Source organism: Daphnia carinata, chromosome 9, assembly GCF_022539665.2.
Source record: "Daphnia carinata strain CSIRO-1 chromosome 9, CSIRO_AGI_Dcar_HiC_V3, whole genome shotgun sequence".
NCBI lineage: Eukaryota > Metazoa > Arthropoda > Branchiopoda > Diplostraca > Daphniidae > Daphnia > Daphnia carinata.
Window position 1 is genome coordinate 6,779,695 of NC_081339.1, and position 16,595 is coordinate 6,796,289.

The 16,595-nt window shown below is 40.4% G+C and overlaps 4 protein-coding genes and 2 long non-coding RNA genes across 8 annotated transcripts in view; 1 reads left to right on the forward strand and 5 right to left on the reverse strand.

Annotated features, from left to right (window-relative positions):
* LOC130698162 (EMILIN-1-like) overlaps positions 1-7,826 on the reverse strand; it is a gene marked incomplete at its 5' end in the record, with an annotated part of 50,318 nt that extends 42,492 nt beyond the window's left edge. The window contains one exon of the mRNA XM_059496986.1: positions 7,593-7,826. Within this exon, the coding sequence (XP_059352969.1) occupies positions 7,593-7,826 (234 nt within the window). The remainder of the gene's footprint in view (positions 1-7,592) is intronic.
* LOC130697897 (frequenin-1) lies at positions 380-6,427 on the reverse strand. Of its 2 annotated transcripts, none has more exons than XM_057520688.2 (9): positions 6,201-6,427; positions 4,420-4,543; positions 4,258-4,349; positions 3,375-3,399; positions 2,475-2,523; positions 2,330-2,419; positions 1,692-1,770; positions 1,467-1,555; positions 380-1,251 (listed from the first exon to the last, which is right to left on the reverse strand). In XM_057520688.2, the coding sequence occupies exons 3-9, from the start codon at positions 4,319-4,321 to the stop codon at positions 1,084-1,086; spliced, it is 564 nt and encodes a 187-aa protein (XP_057376671.1). In that variant the 5' UTR covers positions 4,322-4,349; positions 4,420-4,543; positions 6,201-6,427; the 3' UTR covers positions 380-1,083. The 2 variants fall into 2 exon arrangements, with proteins under 2 accessions (XP_057376671.1, XP_057376669.1); XM_057520686.2 differs by lacking the exon at positions 6,201-6,427 and adding an exon at positions 4,610-4,753.
* On the reverse strand, positions 6,922-7,571 carry LOC132088337 (uncharacterized). The gene is made up of 2 exons (XR_009421824.1): positions 7,456-7,571; positions 6,922-7,385 (listed from the first exon to the last, which is right to left on the reverse strand). It is a non-coding gene; the product is annotated as an uncharacterized LOC132088337 (long non-coding RNA).
* Positions 7,827-7,917: 91 nt separating the features above from the next.
* Positions 7,918-9,104, reverse strand: LOC130697993 (uncharacterized). The gene is made up of 3 exons (XR_009003096.2): positions 8,717-9,104; positions 8,310-8,598; positions 7,918-8,163 (listed from the first exon to the last, which is right to left on the reverse strand). It is a non-coding gene; the product is annotated as an uncharacterized LOC130697993 (long non-coding RNA).
* Positions 9,105-9,131: 27 nt separating this feature from the next.
* LOC130697991 (probable ATP-dependent RNA helicase spindle-E) lies at positions 9,132-14,667 on the forward strand. Of its 2 annotated transcripts, XM_057520774.2 has the most exons (16): positions 9,132-9,286; positions 9,349-9,442; positions 9,508-9,933; positions 9,996-10,104; positions 10,163-10,440; positions 10,515-10,994; positions 11,062-11,165; positions 11,246-11,535; positions 11,622-11,899; positions 11,976-12,288; positions 12,351-12,565; positions 12,626-13,240; positions 13,308-13,513; positions 13,575-13,821; positions 13,889-14,131; positions 14,204-14,665. In XM_057520774.2, exons 1-16 carry the CDS (start codon positions 9,174-9,176, stop codon positions 14,495-14,497), a joined length of 4,305 nt encoding a protein of 1,434 aa, XP_057376757.1. In that variant the 5' UTR covers positions 9,132-9,173; the 3' UTR covers positions 14,498-14,665. The 2 variants fall into 2 exon arrangements, with proteins under 2 accessions (XP_057376757.1, XP_059352997.1); XM_059497014.1 differs by lacking the exons at positions 9,132-9,286; positions 9,349-9,442; positions 9,508-9,933 and having other exon boundaries at positions 9,996-10,112; positions 10,248-10,440; positions 14,204-14,667.
* A 33-nt stretch (positions 14,668-14,700) lies between these two features.
* LOC130697992 (calcyclin-binding protein-like) lies at positions 14,701-15,881 on the reverse strand. Its single transcript, XM_057520775.1, has 5 exons — positions 15,723-15,881; positions 15,415-15,619; positions 15,244-15,340; positions 15,078-15,187; positions 14,701-15,015 (listed from the first exon to the last, which is right to left on the reverse strand). The coding sequence occupies exons 1-5, from the start codon at positions 15,741-15,743 to the stop codon at positions 14,768-14,770; spliced, it is 681 nt and encodes a 226-aa protein (XP_057376758.1). The 5' UTR covers positions 15,744-15,881; the 3' UTR covers positions 14,701-14,767.
* Positions 15,882-16,595: the final 714 nt, after the last annotated feature.

The following is a 16,595-nucleotide window of genomic DNA, read 5'->3' on the forward strand; positions in this document are numbered from 1 at the left end:
TAGATCAAACGAACATCAAAAGAGATAAAGATGGAAAGTGAGTGGGAACTAAAAGAGTGAGACTGTCTTGTATCCAGTTCTGTAATGATAGAAGACTAACCCACAACACGAACTGGAATCGTGCAAGCGTGAACCAAGGATGGAGCTCTTCGTATCTCCCCGAGCGACGAAGAAGTCCAAAGAGTGTCGTCGTTATATCAATATCAAAGGGTTATGCTGTCCTATATTTACCATGAAGTTTATACCGCCAAGTATAGTTGTAATGACCATTGTGGAATCGTCCAACACAGATCAAAACTTAATTGGACACTAGAGTCTACACATCAGATGCATCTTAAATAATTATCCAAACGCTTGTAAAATAATGAAGATACACGACTTGGAGTGGAAATCATTCCCAAAATTGACAACGGTGTATTATGGAGAACTTTTGTCCTTAAACATTTCGTTTCCTTTTCTTTTTTTTTTTTTTGCTTATCAATCGACTGTATATAGGAATGAAAAAGTTATTAAGGAAAACAACATGGTAATAATAAAGATATAATATGAAGTAAATTCTCACTCAAAGCTGCTAAATATGATTGAATGGCCGTTGTTTGTTTTGTTTTTCTCGGTTGCTCACACGCACAGCAGACGACACAAACAAGGAATAAAAAAAAATACAAGTGGATTATTATTCGAAAAAAATAGGACGACCGAATAAGAACCACACCACTAGAGAACCATAAAGTACTTGAAACAAAACAAGGAGAGAAAAAAAGAAGAAAGACTGCAAGTGTAAATTTATGCCAAAGTGAAGTAGAATTATGGAAAAATGGGGTGATCTTCACATGACAGATTGGGTTTAGCAAATGTAAAACGGGGGAAATGGATAGCTTAATACACGTGAAATAAATATGAGCGAAGAAGAAAATACATGTAAGAAACAAGAAATGAAGAAAGTATAGTAGTAAACCTGGCCGAATGTATCATGAAATGTAAATGAATACAAAAGAAGAAAAAGAAATCCAAGTTTAGCTGATGTCCTTTTTTTTTTGTCTGGAGGGATCGCAGTTCAGGGTTACTAACTCCTAATTTGGGCTTTCAAGTGTCACCCAAAGAAAGAGCCTGGACGATCCTAGGATCGGCCTTGCTCCCTTCGCGAAACTCGTCGAGCGTGAGCTTGTCGTCGTTGTTCTTGTCCATCTGGCTAAAGATCTTGTCCACCCGTCGCTGTGGCGTGTTTTCGTCTTCAGAGTTCGGCGTCTGGCCCTAAATGTCGAAAAGAACATAGTAAACGACCACCCTATTTTCAAAACAAACACTGTGTCGACATGTGTTTTATACACACGTCGTCACCGAATTCAATCAACTTGAACGACTTCCATTGATCCCCGTGAGCAACAGCCGGTACAAACGCCTTTGTTGTCCACGTTCATTTGTCAGTCTAAAACAAAACGATTCACATAAAAGAAAAGGAAGTTTACCACCATCTGGTAAATGGCGTCCACGATGTTGTACATTTCCGTCCGCGTGATGAAACCGTCGTTGTCGACGTCATAGAGTTTAAACGCCCCTTTAAAATTGGCAAATAAAAAGGAAAAACCTCGTCAATAAAAGAAAGGAAAATTGAAACATATCAAAATGAAATTGAATGCAAAATGCCTCGTAAATCGCACAAATGTAAAGCTTTTTTCAATTTCGTCTATTACATTGAAGTTTCTCATCCAGATTGCCTCTTGACGTCACTGATAGCGCTCGAATAAACTCTTCAAATTCGATAGATCCATCCTGTAAAAATAAGAAGCAAAAATTCAATAACGTAAAAAAACCATGTACTATATTGTTTTTCAAATCGTTTCATTTTGCTATTTCGAATCGTTCGATTCATTTCATTTCGCTCAGACTTTCTACTGTTCTTCAAAGATGTTAGGTTTGAAGTGGTGGTCACCAAGCAACTCCCGAGTTGCTAATTACAAACTCAAAAAATAAGGAGAGAAAAAGAATGTGTTCCCTGCATCAAGAGTTTTGCGAGTGGTGTGTGTGTGGGTGCCATCTGAAGGATATATCGATCGTTCGTCTCCTAGAACTACAACAAACTTTGAGATATACCCAGAGACACAGGGCGAAAATATTTTAGTGCTACGATAGAGGCAAACTTGACTGTTATAACACACGGGGGCCTACACAACCGACGATCGGTTGGCACGTTTTATTTTAAAAGTTTCTTCTTCTGCCCCGGAGTGCTAGAATTTATATGCAAACTCATTCTAATAAAAGAAGTAATCAACTAAGTCAATGTTCATTAGCTGAATAATTTGCATAGCTAGTAGAAAGATGAAATTGTTACGTTATTCTCGTCAAAGACTCGAAAAACCAGCGTAGCGAATTTTGAAGGATCGCCTTGTGGGAAGAACTGCTTGTAGATTCGGATGAAACCCTATCAAAATAAAATGTAATGAAAATTTTCTCATTATGACGAATTTCAGTATCACCTTCTCAGTCAAGAGACCATTAGGGCAATCCTTCAGAAATCCTTTATGCCTGAAATTATGAAATGAAAGCATTAGAAACTTTGTTGAAATTGAATCAAACTTTTCAAACTGAAGACATACAGCGGAAATATTTGATTAACAACTTTCCGCGTGCGGAATTCCCGGCGAAAAAACAAAAAAGTTTGGTCAAAGTACGTTCTTTCTTTTAGCGGAGGAACATGCTTCGACTTCTTAAGTACAAGATCGAAAAGGCTGTCACGCTACATTTCACAAGGATCATTTATGTGCAACCCTGAGGCATGCTATGCGTTCCAAAAATCCCATACTCAATGAGGTATGCGAGGGCATCGCTAAATCGTGCGGAGTTTTTCCCTTTGTAAATCTCGGCACAACTTTTTTTCATTTTTCATCGATTTCGGACGCATTTCTTTTTGTTATTAGATAAACATCAAACGAATTTCTCATGAAAAAAATATTTTCTATTGTTTGCTGCAGTGTACGTTTATCGCATCGGGACCCGCATCCCGAATTCTCTGAAGCTTCGTAAAATGATCAACTTTTCCTGTTTGCAGAACAAAAAGGCGACGAAAATTGTTACACGAGTAAATAGATGCGTTAAACAATCGAGTAAAGTTTCAAACAATAAAAGATTTTTTCTCAGCGGACAAGGGATGTCCCGCCAAGGGCATCCCTTGTCGTTGCGTGTTTGCTACGTGGGACTACCCCACCCTTTTTTCAGATATGTCTATTACTTTATGCAAATTGAAGGCAACGTTAGTCCATTTTTTTTTTCTACCGTGAGCAATGGCGCAGTGGTCGTAAAACATTTCCAATGCAACCTTTCCCCCCCAGAAAAAAAATACAGCAGTAAACAAACAAGATATCGATAAATAAACTTACCACTGCCTGATTTCCTTCTCGGTAACTGCAATAAAAATATAAAAAAACAATTAAATCAGGTGAAGCAAAATATGTAACAAAAAATCAATGCTGTTCGTTATTGACAGATTTTAGTCCCGATTTTCAAGTGCGGTCGTGACTAACGGAATTTTTAAGTTACGTGCGTTGTTTTGTTGGTAGTGGTAATAGTTGGCAATGGTTGTCAAGACAACCAAATGTCCGTGTGCCTCCCTTTTTCTCTCTGCGGATGCCTTTTGTATTAGGATGCGGTCGTAACCTTTTTTGCCCATCCTCCTTCCACCCCATTCGCCCTATCGTATTCTCGGCGGTAGAGAAAAGTAGCTCTTTATTCGCAATCGTTCAGGATTCTTGTTTTCTTATTGCACGCGACGGAATGGCAATTCTTGTTCAACCGGATCGATTTTTACTGAATATTTTATTAGAATTTTGGAGAGGGCATGTGGAATGACCCAGAAAGATTATTCCGCAAAACTACGAGTGCTATATCCGGACAGACGGGCAGAATCGAAACCCCCTCAGAATATTTCTGTTCTATTAATCGGAAGAGAATTTACATAAAATATATATAAACTTTAAACAGTTTCAGGGTAGGATAACCTCATTATTTATTCCGCACCGCGAACACCGGAAGCCTAGAATGACAACGAGTCAGGGGCGTGGAACCTTTCGTTTTTAATGGCCCGTGTCCGTCAAACGCCAAAAGGCACCGCAGAGAAATCGCTGCTTGTTTTGCCCCTCCCGACATCCGAAAATGCCACACGCGTGTCAAAATATAGTTAAATTACCTCGATTTGTTATTCAAAACTGCGCCCTCTCTTTTATCGTTCATGCAGTTAAACTGTTTCAAAAAGGAAATACTTACAGTAGGTGTCGTGAGTGAGAGAATCAATGGTCTCCTGTTTGAGCTTGGAATTCTTCTTACCCATTTTCGAATTATGGAATGGAGTAAACTCACTAGATTTGAAAAAATCACGAAAAAAAATCAATCACGCAATCAACACTAAACACTACACTGAAACACTACCCTCGGGAGGTTCCGATTGCGTTTCGTTTTCTTCCTAATCCCGATCGGAATGAACACTAATCACCGAGGGTCTCTTCTATTTCAGGTGGAACGGCACAATCTCCAGCGCAATGTCTCCATCAACCTATTAAATTTCAAGCAACATTTTAAGTTTTTTTCTTTAAAAATTTAAAACATCATTTGCATCTACCTCATTGTTAGTTAATTAATTCCTCACACAATTAACACATTCTTCTTCTTATGATTAAAACTTAAACGACGTCACGAAAGAGTTCAAAGCAATTTAGCGATCATATGGTCACAATTGGCCAGCACGTTAGATACACCGACTGGTCAGAATGCGGGATCGTGCGGGACTGTGTCAGCTTTTCTCCTTTTTCCTATTTCCCCCAATTCTACACCAGTCCGTCAACTTCAAAGTAGCCATGGAATAGCAAAAGTAGTGGATTGCGCCGTCGCTGTTCCTTTCTCCCCTCCCACCCAACTCACACCGTCAAAACCTACACATCCTACTTTACTGACGGCCGCGTGAGTTTACGCAGCGGAATTTTGTTTAATCGAACACACACAAAAATGAAAATAGATCAAACGCGTGCTCTACCTGTTATCGATTCCCCCCCCCAAACTAATTAAAAAGACAAATCTTTTTAAACGTTTGAAAATGGTGCCAAAGTATGCCGGCGTGCAATCAATTGTTGGCCTTTTGCTCTGTGCCCTTGTACAAGATTGGATTGTAAAAACAAAAGAAAAATGGAGTTCCATTTGTTTCTGGTTGGAACATCAGAAAATATTTTGACGGATGGTCCGTATGATTCGATTATTGGAACCGCCCTACTAGCCCACCCAATTCTTCTCTGCGGGACCACCCAACATCAATCACCAATCGACGGGACCGTGTGTCTTCCGGTGGATTCATCTCTTTCACGTTACTCAATGACGTCATCACGCGGCCCATCACCCACAGGGAAATGCTCGCCTATCCGAACATCAACAATATGATTTTCTCTCTGTTGTCGTTGTCCAAGTCTTTTTTTTTTTACTTTTTTTTTGTTTGGACGGGAGCAACTTGGCCGCCGTCACCGCCAGGATAAAAAGGTCGATCGATCCTTTTCGATTTGGCGTTGCCTAACCCGTTCAACCAATAACAAGAATAATAATAAAAGGGCAAACATTCTTGTAGTTTTTTTTTCTGGACTTTTGCGGCAAAAATTGTTGACTAGCAGAATGACAACTTCTGAGAGGTAATATGAAATTCAATCTAGAACGGCCATTTTGGTTAGGTTAAATGTATATCCGACTGTGGGCCAACAAGAACGTATTGCTCTTGTAAATAGTGCGTTACAGACAGACAGCCCTTTTGCTTTAAGCTTTCCCTGTAACGATTAATAACCATCGTATATAAACGAGCCAGTCTGAGGATTAACACGAGGTATAAGTCTTCCAAAACAGAAAATAGTCATTTCTTACCCTATTTTCTTGGCTTTAAAAATTCCTTCTTTTTTCTTCACTGCAACTGACGTAGACGCAATGTACGAAAACTGCAACATCAATCAAAATATCAATTTTTTTCTCGAAGGGTGTCTAGACTTTCTCACGAGATGAGACTGCCAAGAAATCGATCAAGGCACACGTCTTATGCAACAATCGTTTCGATGTAATTTCCTTTTTGCCCTGAACGTTTCTAGACTAACAACAGGACTATGAATAGGAAATAAAACGCTATTCTTTATCTAGTAATGAGTATAATGATGGTATCTAACGAGAAAAGAAGAAATACTCACCCAAAATAGACGAATTTTGAGACGAGCTTCTGGCCCCCTGCACCAACAGGACGAGTATGTGGCGATCCACCACGTGGTTCGGCACACCAACAGCACTGATGTTAATTAAACATGGCCAGTACACATTGGATAAACAGTGGTAGAAATAACTATTTCCAGCAAACAAATCGATTGGGAAATAAAATGCACGCAACGTGGACGCCGAGCTGGGCAGACTGTGATATTTATGCGAGACATGATACTGAAACGTTGAAAAAAGAAAAGTAATACGGAATTAAAGGTTGTCTCGTGGGGATGGGGAAGCCTATTGCGAGTTCGTCACTCGTCATTAAAAAATCTTGATCTCTTTTTTATTAATGCTATTGTGTTGCTATACTATTATGGATGATTGAAAGCGAAATAATGAAATGTGATAATAGAATTTATTTTTATTGCATTTATTTTTAAGTTTTAACGATGGATAGGGGCGTTTCGAGCAGACGATATGATTCGATTACTCTCTGCGATTGACGTCACCAAACGTTTTGGCAAACAAAATGCCAAATACTACATTTTTTTCGTGACGGTGTCTTGATCATCGATCAATTACCACCATTATTTAGCGAGCATATAGACACACACACAATGAAATTATCAACGTAGCAATCGGCACGCAGAATGATAATTTCTTTATTTGCACGTCTATACGACGTAGTTTCAACGTTACGGGCACATATTGATCTTCGATTTTTACGATTTATTTACATATGGCATAGAAATCTGAATGTGACGACAGTCTATCGTGAAATTTAGATGAAAACAATCATCAATGTTGCAAAATGTTGGCCAAACACGAAGTCTCGACATTGTGCACTGTTGTTTCTTATTTTTGGCTGTGCTACTTCAACATTGGATTGGGATGGCGGGACAAACTTGTCGTGCATGGCGTGGAATAATAATCTAGCCATGAGTGCAAGGGTGGTACGTATATAGTAAGTGTATGTAGTGTACACGCCATCGCCTGCTTGATACATCAGTGGAATGAAATGTCAAAGGGAGCCGGAAGGCCGTAAAAAGCACTGCACGCCAAAAAACACACGTTATAGTTATATCCTTGATACTTTTTTTTTCCTAGTTACGGAAATGTTTTTCGTGCGATTTCATGCACCCATCTATCACCCTTTGTTTTCTTTCAGTTTTTCCAGCCTTGAACAAACAAAGTAAAAACGTAACACCAATATTCGTAAATATCAAAGAGTTATGAGAAGTTGGGCACCTGTAAAGTGCTGGACATTTGCCCAGCAGCTGGGCTCGTTCAAACTCAAGCTGTCGTCCTTTGCCTTGTTCCAGTTGGAATTAAATATCGATCGGAGCCAAGAACAACCACAACGAGTATTATCTCGAAGTGTTGACTTGTTGATGAACAAGTTTTAAAGCTTCTTTTCTTTTCAGACGGACAAAATTGAATTCCTGCGGCTCTGTTTCGGACAAGAAAACATAGATGGTGAGCTCGACGTTGTTGGCCAGCAATGGAATTACACAGGAGATGTCTAGAGTGCTTCTTGATGTTATCCGACATGTCTTGCGACAACATATATCCAGTCTCTTTATCTCTAAGCTTTTAACTGATTTCCATTTGGAACTACGTCACAAGCTACTGTAGATCGGAACTGCTGCATCCATACAACCAATCCATACACAATCGGGCTATATATATAGTTTTATCTCTCTATATGAATCGATAAATCAAATGAGAATAGTTTTTGTTGAATAGAAAAAAACAAATACATGCCAGCTCCGTATACGTACATGTCTCTTTATCCAATGACTTTTCTCTAAATAAAAGGCAGCAGCATCTCTTGGCTTGGAGAAAAAAGCCTCGTAGATAACTCTGGTTAGTGCGGTGCGGTGGAAGTTACTCTCGAGGCTTTTGAAAAAAAAAAGTCGATTATTCAAAAGCGGATAAAAGCACGACGACAGAACACTTGAAAGAGAAAAAAAATGTAGCCATTATTTATGACAATGAATATGGGTCTCGTATCAACGTAATTGCGTATAAAAGAATAGCGGGATTAGGTGACGTTAGCGTGAATTATTATTCTTGGTTGAGGAAGGAAAGAAAATACCCACTCTGGAGGCAAGAAGGAGGAATGCCAACCAAGTTTGTTGCGGATTGATTAGTTTCGGGAGACGAAGCTTCCATATCCTGCGCACACAGGGACGATGAGCCTTCTTGCTCTACGTTTTCATTAATCAAGTTGGTTAGGTTATTTATAACACGCGTGCGTCTGGACCGCGTCGAACGAAGAATGAAAGGAATCCTGTTATTTCTTCGCTTCTTGTCTATCTTCCTCTACATACAGCTACTAAACAACGATAGATGGAATAGTATCGTGATACCGGCTGAAAGATTTGTTGTCTAGAAAAGTTATGATACGGAATAAAACAGACAAAGTGGGAGGGAATTCGTTTAGTACTACGAGTTGGGCTACAAAACTGATGAACGTGCTTTCTCTATCGTTTGAACACATACTTACAATGAAACACCATACAAACAGTAAAATATACGAAGCATCAATGATCTGGAAGAGGCTCGAGTATAGATGTGAATCGATAACACAATGTGACATATCTTCAGGGCGAAATGGTGTAGGCGCCCATTTTTGCATTACACACATCACCAAATCAGCCAACGGAGTTGCAAAAGTTGTACGGTTTTTACTTTAGTATTAATATATATTCTAGTTAAATTTAAATTAAGTTATTCTAAATATTTAAGAAATTTTCTTTTCGTAAAATTTTTAAAAATAATAACAAAAACAAGTTTTTATTTTCCTTGTTATGAACAAGACGGCAGCCCTGCAGGAGGGAGAAAACAACACGTTGTTGGCCATTTGTAGCTGAATCATTGCCACCTTAGGTTTGTTTAAATCTTGAATTCACCTCTAAACAGGCTATTTCTTAAGGAAAACTTTACTAAATACAAATTGCGAAATGAGCGATTACGATTCAAAGTTGGATATGTTTGATGCCCTGATTTACGGGAAAACAGTTTCCCAAATGGGCGAATTTGCACCGGGAACCTCTTCTAGAAGGAGACGGAAATCGTAAGTTTTAAGTTTGCATGGATGCAGTTAAAAATTTAACCGTCTTTCTCTTTTGCATGCAGCTCGCCGGAAGCTGAACGTCAGCCATATATTACCGAAAGTAACACAGAATATGTTGAAAAATATCGTCAAGAAGAAAGACAAAAAGTCTTGGAAGTAAGTTTCTGTTCTCCTGCATATCTTTGGTTTCAATTCTTTCAAACATGGTGATTCTTTTTCAGGCTGCTACCCTAACACAGAGCTTTGTGGAATGCAGAATGAGAGGTGCTGGCATGAGCATGCTTGAAGATGAATCCACCCTCTGCGAAGACATGCTCAATGCTTTGGATATTGATGGTCTTCAAGCAAAGGCAGCTGCTTTCAATGAGTACAATTTTGAGGCACCTAACCGAAGTCCATTGGCAATAGACAATCAAAGAACAGCCATTCTTGATCTTCTCAAAAAAGAAAATGTCATCATCATTAAGGGTTTTACCGGTTGTGGCAAAACCACTCAAGTTCCTCAGTTCGTTTTAGATGAGTGCTACAGAACCAAAACTCCCTGCAATATTGTCGTGACTCAACCAAGGCGAATTGCAGCCATTAGCATAGCCAAAAGGGTCTGCTATGAAAGAAATTGGACATTGGGAACCGTTGTTGGATACAGAGTAACTTTGAATATTTTACCATAATATTTCCATTTATACTAATGAAAATATGTGATTACTAGGTTGGCATGGAACGTCAAACAAGTGAGTCAACATTGCTCACCTATGTGACCACAGGATGCCTTCTTGAAGCATTGGTAGCAAAAAAATCCCTTGAAGGCTATACCCACAGTAAGTTCCTGACCATTAGCTAAATTGCGTTATGCTATAATGTCTGTTTCTTTTACAGTCATTGTTGACGAAGTACACGAGAGGGATGAAGACACTGACTTACTTCTCCTGGTCGTCCGCAAGTTCCTCCGTCATACGAAAACGACAACCAAAGTCATTCTGATGTCAGCCACTGCTGATGCCGGCAAATTTGCGCAATATTTCAATAGTCCCGTCATGGAAGGCTTCCCGAATAAGGCCGAAAGACCCTTTCGCAACGCTCCCATAATTGAAGTGGATCCCGGTGAGCCTCACGCCGTCCGCGTTTACTATAAAGAACAGCTCCAGGAACTAGAGGTTAGCATACATTAGCATTTTAAAAACAAAAAAGAATGAAAAATATGATACCATCATACTGTTTCCGTAATTAGTTTCTCGCAGCGAGTATGCACTTTCCCGATGATGGTGAACCGAGAATCCATAAGCACAAATACGACGCAGTTGCTAAGTTGATTGCGGCTATCGATGGCAAACGCGAGATCCAGCGCTACGGTCGTCATCCAGAGTATGAAAACATTTCTAGCGTTCGCAGCGCCTTTCTTATATTCCTGCCCGGCGTGGCTGAAATTGAGAACATGCACAAGGCTTTGCTCGACTATGATAGCACTGCGAATCTCAAGAACTATTGGTACATCCTACCACTGCACTCCCGGATCACCAGTGAAGAGCAAAATCGCGTCTTCCAGCCCATGTCGAGTCTAGCACCGAATTTGAGACACTTCCGGAAAATCATTCTATCCACTAATATCGCCGAAAGTTCGCTCACAGTTCCAGACATCACCTACATCGTTGATTTCTGTCTCATGAAGCAGCTCGTCACGGATCCAGAGACCAATTTTTGTTCACTCAAGGTAGAGTGATTAATTAAATTTCTTCCAACGTCCCTAGATCTAAAAATGGATAATTTACTTCTGTTAGGTTGAATGGGCTCCTAAGAGTAGCTGCGTCCAGCGAAGAGGCCGCGTCGGTCGTGTTAACGAGGGTGTCGTTTATCGAATGATCTCTGAATCCTTTTACAACAAGTAAAAACAATCAAATCACCTAAAGTACTCAGTACTCTTTACTAATTTAATTACCCCTTTATTTGTTTTTCGCCTGAAAGTGTCCTGCCGGATGACGTAACTCCCGAGATCCTTCGCTGTCCTTTGGAGCAAGCCGTTCTGCGTACCAAATTGTTGGATTTAGGGGCTCCGGTGGCTCTACTGGCACTTGTCATCGACCCCCCTAGGTTGGATAACATTGCACGAACCATTCTGACGTTGAAAGAAATGGGAGCCCTTTTCGCTACAGCGAACGGCGTTGTCTCCGCATTGGATGGTGACTTGAGTTACCTTGGTCGTGTCGTCTCACGTCTCCCAATGGACGTCCACTTGGGCAAGCTCGTAATGCTCGGTATGTATCTAAATTTTTTTATCAATTTCATGTTTGTCAAAGTCTATTGGGAGCGCTTACTTGATGCATGGGTTCTGTTTTAATAGGGTACGTGTTCAACATCCTGGAAGAGTGCATCATTATGGCTGCCGGGCTCAGTTCAAAGAACATCTTCACTTCTCCTTATCAAAAAAAGTTGCTGGCCTATCAAGTCAAAATGGCATGGGCAGAAGGCTCGTTTAGCGATCCCATTACTATTCTAAATGCATATCAAGTCTATAAAAACTATGTGCATAAGGAGCATTTTAAAAGGAGTGGGCAATCGGAAACTGTTAGAGAAAAGCGCTGGGCTGAAGAACATTTCATCGAGCTCAAAGCACTCAAGGTAATACTTCCTGCTTTTATTTTTGTTATTAGAACATAGGTGAAAATGATTGTCGTTTCTGTTGAAATCTTCGTAGGAGATGGATCGATTGGTGATCGAAATCAAAGATCGATTGAAATCCATTGGTATTGAGGAGGCGATTGGGCCTAATATCAGACCTTTAACAGAAAGCCAAAAGGCGTTGCTGCTTCGCGTCGTCCTCTTTGGCGCTTTCTACCCCAATTACTTTTCGCGGGACGCCGTTGCTGGCCAGATCGATGAACGCGAAGCTGTCAAGAGTCTCTGTGGATTGGATCCTTTTCGCACGGTCCGCCTTCAAGGATTTCCTCTTGACCAACCTCCAAAAGCTTACGTCCGTCAAATCAAGAACAACATGTCCGAAATCTTCAGTGAGTCTCGAATTGGAAACGTTGCTTTTGGCTCTTACTTATTTGGTTTGTGTTTCTGAAAGATATGCTGAAAGAGGATACGTGGAATGCCAAGATAACATTCGATTCGCAGCGGGTCTTCATCCAATTCCACCAAGAAGGCAATCCCTTCCAACATAAGCGAGTTCCCGGAAGGATTTGTTTGCCCGTTTATCTGGCTGTAAAACAAAAGCAACTCGGATCGAACTACACACTTCAATTGCTTGATAGAAGGGTTGCCGAAAAGTACACTTCTATGGTATGTTGAGTTCTTCTTACAGCAAATCAGCTCACATTTCTTAAACAATTTTCGTTAAAGGTGGAAGAATCGGCTAAACGACTGTTGAACGTTAGCGACGTGGAATCGGTGGTGTCCAGTGTGAGCAATCGAAGTGAAGTGCCTTACGTCCTGCAGATCCCGCCGCCTCGACTTCCCGAACTACATGAAAACGAAATACTCGTAAGCGTGTGCCACGTTGAGGAGCCCAATCATTTCTGGTGTCATCGTCTAGATGATCGCTCTAAACGTGATTACACTCACATCAACAAGCTGATCGGTCCGCAGGGCCGCTACTTGGAACCGTGGGATCTTTCCGTGCCCGTCCACAAGGGCAAATTGGTGATGGGTCCATACAATGTTAACAATGATTTGGTAGAATATTATCGAGCCAAAGTGCTGAGCGCGCAACAGCACGGACCGACTGCTGAACGTCTCGTCCGTCTCTACTTCATTGATTTCGGTAATGCCGGCGAAGCCACCATCAAGAATTTGAGGGTAGTTCCTGATGGCTTGCTGAAGTTCCCGCCATTGGCTATTGAATGCTATCTGACTGGTGTGGGTCCATCGTTGATTAATGATCCGAAAGGAAACTGGACAAAGTCAGCTAAAGAATGGTTTGAAGAGCGCACGGTAGATCAACAACTCACAGCCAGGGTGATTAAATTAAAAACTTATTCGCTGGTTGCACAAGACAATCCATTTTCTTTTCCGTTTTTTTAAGGTGTTCTCTGTCGTCAACGGAATAACCACGATGGATCTGATTCAACAAGGTGGTAATTGGGATAATCCGATCTCTTCCGAAATGTTGACACTCAATCACGCTGTTAGAGTGGAGGAATCTTTCATGAACAAACAAGACAATGAACAGCGCCGATCCGCACAAGAAACCAAACCCAATTCACACATGGCTCGCTACAGACAACGAGAGTAAGGCACAAATTCATATCTGCTCTTCCAAGCTCGAACGTAACACTTTTTCTTGAGTTAGATTGGAGGAACAAAGATCCATTGCTGCCGAGTTTTTAGCAATGGAACACGAAGTGAATGAGCCAAAGCACTCCAACGCCATGTTGCACAAACTTCAGGGTCCTTACAGTCCGTTGGAAATGAGAATGTACGGCAAAGTACACGCACTTTTAGGTACCATTCTCAAAATTGAAGACGATTCTGTGAATTCGGTCATGTTGGACGACCAGCCTGGTGATAATCACGAACGGGTACTCGTGGCTGCGCATGTACGAAGTTTTGAAACATCTAAATAGAAGTCGAACAAAATAAATTAAACTCAATTTTTCTCTTTAGATCGGATCTCAAATGACCACCAATCGTGTGATTGCGCGGAGTACTACGTTGCTTCCAAACATTCCAGGATTGCCTGCCATTTTGACACTCCTTTTTGCGCCGAGAGCTGAATTCCGAGCAGATACGAATAGAACTCGTCTTACTGGTGCCATTTGTGGGCTGGGTTACGATCAAGCGAAGAAGCAGTCCTTCTATCCAGAACACGACATGGAAGTCGCGTTTGATTCTGAAATATCTCTTTCCGTGAGTTTTTTGTTAGCTTAAAACCAACTTACCGCATAACAATATCATGCCTTCTTCATTCTTCACATGCAGGATGTGCTCCTCATCAACAAGATTCGATTTTGGTTGAATTCGGTCATGGGTGCAGCTTCCTACGGTCATCACCATGCTGCTCCGTCCAAAGAGCGCATGCGAGAAGTTAGCCAGAAAACGATAGGATTCTTGTTTGAATTGATCACGAAACCACGCCAAGACGTAGAAGTCATTCCCTCGACTAGTTACAAATGGAATCTCGTGAAACCTGAACACGTTCTACACTCGGACGTTCCAGAAAGTCAGCTGGATACTTTGATTCCGCTCCACGACTGCATTAAGATTGTTCCATGAAGACATTCATCGAGGTTGATGGAAGCTTTGGAGATCTTTTTTGTTAAACTGTTGGTTATTAATTATGTCGATTTGTAAATTCGGAAATGAATATCTGAGCGGGAGAAGTATTCTCTTCTGATTCGTACATTGATACCGTTGGTCGTATTCTTGAACCTGAAAACTTGCACATTTCCTCATGCAATACAAAGAAGTTATAATAATTTCGGAAACGTAGTTTTTCTTTATTTTTTCGTTAAAGAAAGTGGAAAGTACGTATAACAGAGGTATTTAAAGTCCTAAGTCGAGTGTGTCTCCTCCTCCCCTGCGTTCTGAAAATGATTTAGCTATTTGCCTTTTCATGTCGTCATCACCTTCCTGATAGAGTTGTTTCATCATATTCATCATGCTAGCCTGTGGATCATCAGCTGATGATGCATCAAATTTCGGTGCCTTTGACTCTTTAATTTTTTTCTCTTCCATGGTAACAGCTGGCCAAGTGATTGGTTTAAGTTTTGCCAGAAATACCACCACCGAATCTACAACAAAAATAGCAATTAGCGTTTCACATCATAACTAAGGTGACCAAATGGTTTCTTACCTGATTTGACTTTCCAGTGACTTTTTGACACATCAATCAACTCAGCAAGATTTTTAATGACCAGAGAATAATTTTTACCATTGAGCTCCTTTACTAAAAGATCAAGTGACCTGTGTAAGACCAATATTGTTAACAAGTTTCGGCTAACAAGGTTTCGATCTTTTACCTGGTGCCAAAGGTGCAGAGTACATTCTCAGCTGGTAGAGTTTGAACACCTGGGAGTGTCACAAATAACTTGAAGAATTTGTCTGATTGATCCCAAGCTAAACATGTAAAAAAGAAACTTGTTTAGAACTTTTCTTCATGTTCGGAAGATGCAAACAAATCCAAATAGTACCATAGTTTGTAAGTTTCACTTCATAGCATCTCACAGCACTTGCAGCTTGGACAACTGGTTTTGTTTCAAGATTGAACATATTGTCCTTAAGTTGGAGACTTATTTCAGTCTCCAGACGGCGTGTTTCGAGACCCAAAACATCTTTTACTGACTGGCGCGTGGCCAAATCTGCCAATTTCTTCAGCTCATCTACATCTGCACGCAACTACAAACATCCAACAACCGTTTAGCGTACATGTCATTCACAAAGAATGGTGATATCGAAATATAATGTTCTACTGAACGAAATGAAAAATAACGAAGGATACCTCATCAATTGTCCTAGGCATACTGCAACTGTACTTGGTGAAAATCAACGTAAGACTGTTCCAACAAATATGCAATACAAAACTAAGCGAAATGGTGACTTTTGCCAATTCGTCTTCTGCTACACTGAAGTGCTTGAATTTTAAAAATGAAGCAAGTGCTGCCTACGCCGAAGGGTGATAATTTTTATTCGACCATTGACCGTAATATGATTAGGTTGCAAATGGAAAGAACTGACGAAATATCTAACCACATTTTTTCAAAATATTTTATCTCTCTTGGCTATCTTTTACGAATATGTTCTCGAACAATCTCGTTGTTCAAGGATGTTCGAGCTAACGCTGCAACGTACTGGCGCGCTGGTGCGAGCGCTAATACCTTGGGAATTTTCCCTCAAAAATTTGCAAAATTTGACACTCGTTGGAATTCTTTAAAAATCATAGAGTAATACTCAAAATTGAGTGCTGATTCGGGGAAAATTGTGTTTCTTTTCATTTAGTCAACCATTTGGGAAATACACCGCATATTTTTACTCCAAGCGCGCCAGAACGTACTGGCACGCTAGTAAAAAATGTTTTGTCAATATTCAGTGTATTTCAAAAATGATTAACTTAATGAAAAAAATAGCTATTTTCCCGAATCAGCATTACATTTTTGAGTATATCCAATGCTATTCAACCAATTCCGACGAGTGTCAGTTTTTGCCGAAAAAAATTTTAAGCCCGAAAAAATAAGCCCAAGCGCCAGTACGCGTCAACGCTAGCGCTATGTAGCGGAACTATTCGGTAGGTGTATGTAGAGAATTAACTAGAAAGTAACCGGTAGATGGCGATAGCAGCAAAACAGAAAAAAACTAAAATTTTTTTTTTTTGGGT